Source organism: Colossoma macropomum, unplaced genomic scaffold (genome assembly GCF_904425465.1).
Source record: "Colossoma macropomum unplaced genomic scaffold, Colossoma_macropomum, whole genome shotgun sequence".
Classification (NCBI taxonomy): domain Eukaryota; kingdom Metazoa; phylum Chordata; class Actinopteri; order Characiformes; family Serrasalmidae; genus Colossoma; species Colossoma macropomum.
Window position 1 is genome coordinate 12554494 of NW_023494797.1, and position 6600 is coordinate 12561093.

At 42.2% G+C, this 6600-nt stretch overlaps 1 protein-coding gene across 1 annotated transcript; it reads left to right on the forward strand.

The window, feature by feature from the left end:
- The first annotated feature begins 223 nt into the window (after nt 1-223).
- igf2a (insulin-like growth factor 2a) lies at nt 224-5686 on the forward strand. The gene is made up of 4 exons (XM_036584318.1): nt 224-492; nt 1605-1743; nt 2811-2986; nt 4126-5686. Exons 1-4 carry the CDS (start codon nt 421-423, stop codon nt 4357-4359), a joined length of 621 nt encoding a protein of 206 aa, XP_036440211.1. The 5' UTR covers nt 224-420; the 3' UTR covers nt 4360-5686.
- Nucleotides 5687-6600: the final 914 nt, after the last annotated feature.

The window sequence follows — 6600 nt, forward strand, 5'->3', positions numbered from 1 at the left end:
CCTTTTCTTTTCAGTGAGCATACTAGGAAAATCTGACAGTAGCTCTCGAGTGAAAAGTTCTTCCCAAAGCCAGCTCCATCTAGCCTAACCCCATTGGACTCTCACTCTCTCTCTCTCTCTTTCTCTCTCTCTCTCTCCAAAGCTGCTCACACATGCGCAAGGGGGGGCGGGGGGTGCGCACAAGCCCAGGGCCCGTGGGGCGGGTGGAGGTATAAAACTGCCTCTCCACTCCCAGTCCCCCCCGACTGTCCTCTGAACTCTGAGACAGCCTCCAGCAACATCATCACCAGCAGCAGCAGCAGCAGCGCTATAGCACCCTCCCTCACCCAAATGCAACAGCGCGGAGAGTAAAGCGAGCCTGTAGGAGCAGCAGTCCGGACTTGCACTCACTGGTCACTTACTGTTCATGCCCAAACAGCGATGGAGGAGCAGCCAGGAGCACAGCACTCAGTCTGCAGGACGTGCAGGAGGACCAGCAAGCAGAAGACAACGGTACGAGCCGCGCGTGCAGCTTTTCAACTTGTCTTAATGTCTTAAGTTTGGTGATGTCACGATCGCGCGCACGCAGTATCATTCCTTTCAGAGTGTGTTCGCGTGTTTTAATGAAGTTCGACAGACTTTTATTAATGATAGCAGCTGCATGCATTTCTTATTGCTTCGCCTTAATGTTAGTTTGGTGATGCATTGCTTGTGGAAGGGCTGTGATTTCATTGTTTTCATTGCTTAGCTTTTAATTAATGATGTGCTAAAAAAAACAGGCAACGTTCGTTTCTCCATCCGTAATATACTAAACTTACCTAATACGTTTGCCAGTACATGTGCATTGAGCCAGATAGCATTTAAGCAGATGTGCCTAGCTGAGAATACAACCTTGAATTCATGCACTAGTTGCACGTGCTGTGTTTTTACCACTTTGCATTGACGTTCGTTTGCACATGCATTGCACCGATAACACCCATACAGTACCATTACTTGTGGAAGGACTGGATTCCCTTGAGTTGGACAGCTTTTGTCTAACTCAAAAACAACGCTGGTGCATGCATCAGTTGCACATGTATCTTTGCACATATTTCTAGAGGTGGGCGATATGGCAAAAATGTAATCTCACGATACTAAAAGAAGTTTTCACAATACACGATAAGTCACAATGTTCATTTTGCAAATTGGAAAAAAAAATAATAATAATGTGAAATTTTAAAAATGCTATCAAAAATATAAATACAGTAATGTGTATAGCATTAAATACAGTTAAATAGGACAAATTATGCTCTCTTTGTAATGAAACATGAAAAGGGGATATGTCTTTAAATACTGATGATATTCATATTATTATTATATAAATACTGTCAAATTGCCCAGCCCTGTATTTTACCACTTTGTATCAGTTTTAGTGATGCATTACAGCCATGTAGAACCATTAAAGGCTTCACATTTGCTTTTAAATGAATGATACTGGCTGAAAAGACAGTGTTTATGCATGCATCATGTTGTAGTAGATGTTCGCCCGCTGCTCTGTTGCTTTGACTGATGATCAGTGCACTAAACCTCTCTGGAGTTGTGGACCTGAGGCTAACCCATAGGAACCTGTCTTGGCTTTTCTGCAGATGCCTTCGTCGAGTTGCATATGGCTCTTCGCGGTGGCAGTGGCACTGTGCTCATCTCAAGCCTCGGCGGAGACACTGTGCGGAGGAGAACTGGTGGACACTCTACAGTTCGTGTGTGAAGACAGAGGCTTTTATTTCAGTAAGTGTTGGCAGTGCTGCATGTTGAACGGGGGACTGGACATTCCACACACAAAGCCATGTGTTCCACTGCATTAAGTTAACTGCCAGGCTATTTCTACTACACTTTAAAACAAGACTGTATGGAAGCACTTATGTTTTAAGCAGTATTGTGTAGTGCAGAGTCTGGGTCCATATTTAGCAATATGGTAAGAGAGGAAGATTAAGAATGCTGATTTAGGGTCAGTGTAGGCTTTTTAATTCTGTTCTGTTTACTCTGAATGGAATTCTGCGAACTGGTGAGACCTGTTTCTGGATCTGTAGATCAGCGTTCCTACTTTGAAATGTTTGATAAATATAGTCCATGATCTATCTATGACTTTCACGAGAATGCTGCTGATTTTCTTCGGATGTCAAAGATAATTCCAGGTTCCTCTGTACTGCATGTGCTCTCTTTCTCTCTTGCTCTCTCTCTCTCTCTGCCCTTTTATTTTCTCTCAGATCCTACAACAAGACATGCAATAAAGTGAGACAAGAGTCTTTTCCTCAGCGCATGTCTGTTTAGTTGGGTTGTTTTATGGCATTTGGAATAAAAGATCAAATTAGATTAGCTTTCACCCTTTTCTGCCCTCTCTGTCTCTCTCTCTCTCTCTCTCTCTTGCTTCTTCTCTCTCTCTCATTTCTGTGAAATGATGGTGGACTTCCCCCTCTTGTGCTTCTCCTGTTCTCCTGTTATTCTTTTGCTTTTATCTCTGTTATGCAGGCAGAGGGCAAGGTTAGCTATTCACACATCCAAAAATTATTATTCTTTTTTTTTAGCTCATGGTCCACCTTGACTTTCTAAACTATTTGAAGAGCTGTTTGAAGTTAGTTTTGAAGTAGTTTTGAAGTGCAGTAGTGCAACATTACTACTACTACTAATAATCATTACAGTAGAAGTCATTACAAACAGGCAGATGTTATCATAGGATTTATTTTTTTTATAATGTTGTGCAAAAGATGATCTCAGTAACCGTCAGTGAACTGAGTGTACTGTTTGTGGTCCAGGGGAACACCAGTGTTGATGCTCTCCCCCTTCTCTCCCCCCAGGCAGGCCCTACAGATCAAACAGCCGCCGTTCTCACAGAGGGATAGTGGAGGAATGCTGCTTTCGGAGCTGTGATTTGAACCTGCTGGAGCAGTATTGTGCAAAGCCTGCAAAGTCTGAGCGAGACGTCTCAGCCACTTCGCTGCAGGTCATTCCAGTGTTACAGACTCTTCACAAAGTGAGTACTGCAGCTCGTCTCCTGCTGTTCTACTGCTCCTCACTATGATTCCACTGAACAATAAAGCCACACAGCAGAAGAGAGAGATCAGCGCTAAGCACATATTCCAGCTGAACAGCTAAGCAGTGTAGAAAACAACAGAGATAATCCGAAAGGTTGACCATTTTAAAGACGATGCCCTGACAGACAGCTCGACAAACACATGGCTCTGGTAACACAATGCTAGTCTATTGGACAGCATTTGGAATGATGTCATTATTCAAAGCACCAAAACAAGTGCCGTGCCACATTCTGGTGAGTGGTTGTGCCATGTGGTCTTGGCATGAAAATATGTTAAGCGCTGGCAAGACTGTAGGCCAGCTGGCCAGGGCTTGAATTTCAAAACAACAAAAACAAATAACTCAACAGCAAAACAATTGGGCTACGCTTAAGAACAGTACATTCACACTGTGAGTAGGTGTGCGGAGTCACGCTCTCGGTGCACCTTCAGGTCAGTGTGCCCCACACAGGAGAACCATTCTTGCTGTTGGTCCATTATAGTCGGTAATAACTGGAATGTTTTGGCTGTACTGGAGCACGTAGTAGGGACCGAACAAAAACAGCTTATGTTTGAGACATGGGTCATAACAATGGCATCACTAAATGCTACATGCCACATTTGAGCTAGAGCCACTCCACTGAGTACTGAGAACAAAGTATACAGCCGTATGCAAAAGTGTAGGCGCCCTTAGTCAAATTGCATGTTTTGTTGAGTGAAAATAAGTCAACACCTCCTCTACAGAGAACAAACATCTGCACGTGTTAACGCACAATTACTGTTTATTCGCTTGTTTTGGCATTTTCTTATGTTTAGCAAATCTATTAAATTAAATATGCAGAATAATACCATAGTTACATTTGTTTCCTGTTGAGGAGATACGTATTTTTTGCTTGGAAAATCAACAAAACATACAATTATAAGAACAAACATGAAAGTTATATGAAAAAATACTTTTTACTCCAACTCAGCTCATAATGTACAGGGAAAGGGAAATTATGGACCATTTGGGCCGCCTTTAGGATTTGAGAACCACAGTTCTAGAATGTTTACTGAGCATTTAAAGATGGTCACTCAGTCATAAATGCCTTCTGTTTTGCAGGATGGCTCAAGAAAGCCCCTTAATGTGAGATTCTCCAAATATGAGGTGTGGCAACAGAAGGCTCAAAGGCTGAGGAGAGGGGTCCCCAACGTCCTCCGTGCTAAAAAGTTCAGGAGGCAGGCTGAGAAGGTCCAGGCCCAGGAGGAATCTGATTTTCACCGGCATCTGATGACCGTGCCCAACAGACGTCCACCTATGCATCCACGCTCCCTCAGCCACGTCAACCACAACTGAAGCCAAAAGCACCCAGATGTCAGAAAAAAAGGGATTACAACCCCTGGCCTTGACCAACAGAGGCATTCTTCATGAACCCTGCCATCAAGCATCCTTTGCAAATACAGATATGAACATTCTGTGTTATTTCCCACCTTACCCAGCATAAGAGATGTTAGAACTGAATGTAAGAGCGATGGATCAGGCGACTGAAGAGACGAATGCAGTCTCTGACTCGTAAACAGAGTGGATGTTCAGAACTGACACTGATGAGTCATGAAAGTCTTCAAGTATGAAAGTCTCCATTCCACAAAATCCAACTCCGGGACAAAGGCTGACTCTGTCTCGTTTGCACCTGTGATTCAAAAGTTCCACTATAGGGAACGGTTTTATTGAAATTAGGATCCCTAATACGCACCTTTCAGCCACCCCCAACTGTGGTGCAATAATGAAGAAAAACATCGGCAGGTTGCACAATGCCACAGACAATGATAATGGCACTATTTTTTTTTTCTATGAACTGCTCGATATGATAATTTTATGGTGCTACCTTTGGGGAATGGACTCAAAGAAGAGATTGAAAGCAATTTACTCTTGTCATCGTGTTAAACTTTCCGTTTTAGGAAAAAAAAACAAGACAATGTAAGAAGAGTAGCTTGATCGGGGATGAGCTACAGCAACTCAAGCTGTGCTCTGAGATCCATTACGCGGGCTGCGGAGAATGAAGACAGAGCCCGAGGCTGTCTCGTGAGATAGCTTCTAGATAGGATGAGGAAAACATCGAGGAATACCATTGTTAAGGACATTTGCAACCAAGTCAAATTTTGGACTTTGAACAAGAGCAGTTTTAAGATGCCACATACTTGTACCATAACATTCCAGTCTAAATCTTGTTATCCATTTTATCAGTTATTTCCTGTCTTAACTGCATATATACAGTACAAAATGGAACAATCATTTCAGTGGGAACAGCAATAATGTCTTCTTGCATATCTTCAATGTACAACAGTAGTATTCCAGTGCTTTTGCTTGAAATGAAATACTTGAATATGTATAATTAGTCTCCAGGGACATCATGTCATTGACCTTATGAGTAGTCTGTATGAGCAGTTTTCTTGCAAAAATGAGCCGCCAAGCGTTTTTCCTTGGTTCAGATACAAATAATGGCACTGTATAAAGGCATTATTTATTTTGATATAAGCATATGAAAATGGTCCCAATGATAGCACACATCCATAACTGGCAGATTTGTGTTACACTATTGTTTTGTTTGTACTGCTTATGTATGTAGATGCTTTGTACCAAAAAGTCTTCTCTTTTTTAAGTAAAGTCAATGGAAGCTTCAAAAGTCTCTTGGTCTTTTTTTCAGCTTTTCTAGCTGCACATTTCTCCATTGTGTTCACAGAAACAGGAATTGCTTTGCATAACATAATGCCTACATACTCACTGTGATGTTTTGTTGAGCTTAAATTTTAAGGTCTTGTACATTTTTGGTGCAGGGCTAATGGTTTTAAACAGGCAGGGACCTGGTCTCCCCCAGGGGAAGGTGAAGGCTGGAGAACAGTTGCTGTTCATCTTTTACAGACTAATTTTTACAAAAGGTCACCAGGTCAGCTCAGAGGCATGCAGCATTCATGCGACCTGCGCCTTGTGGATGTTTGTTACTTCTACTAGTTCAAGCAAGTGATCAGCTTATTGCTCAATGCATGAAGACAATGTGAAAAATGAATATGAAACTATAGTACACATCATTGTGGACATTCAGAAAAGTATGGACATTCAGTATGGAACCCCCACTAGGTGTAGAAAAGTAAAGTGGCCTCTTCGTTTCTACTTTACCTTGCTTAACCCCTCCTCCCTCCCAGCTTTGGCAGTTCTACGGGCCTAAACCTGCACTCACTGGTTGTCTTCATACCATATGAATACTTGAAAAGTCCGAATGCCAGATATTAATTTACCTGCGTTTTGTCTTGCGGGTGTTTATATAAGACTTGGAGATGTTTTGATGTGAGTTAAGGACAGGGCTGTTTTCTGAGGTTTGAAGAACTGTCAGCAATGTGAGAAAAGAAAAAAAAAACCAGAATGATACCTGTAGGCTCTGGATCAAAAGAACAGAGAAAAAAGAGCACCTTTTTTAGTAAGCCGCATCTCTCATTTGCATGTTGTTGTTGGCATTGTCTTTCATCTGCTTTGCTTCCGTCTCATCCGCAAGTTGTTCTGTGGCAGCGACGTATGTTCCTGTTTACATTATGAAAACAATTG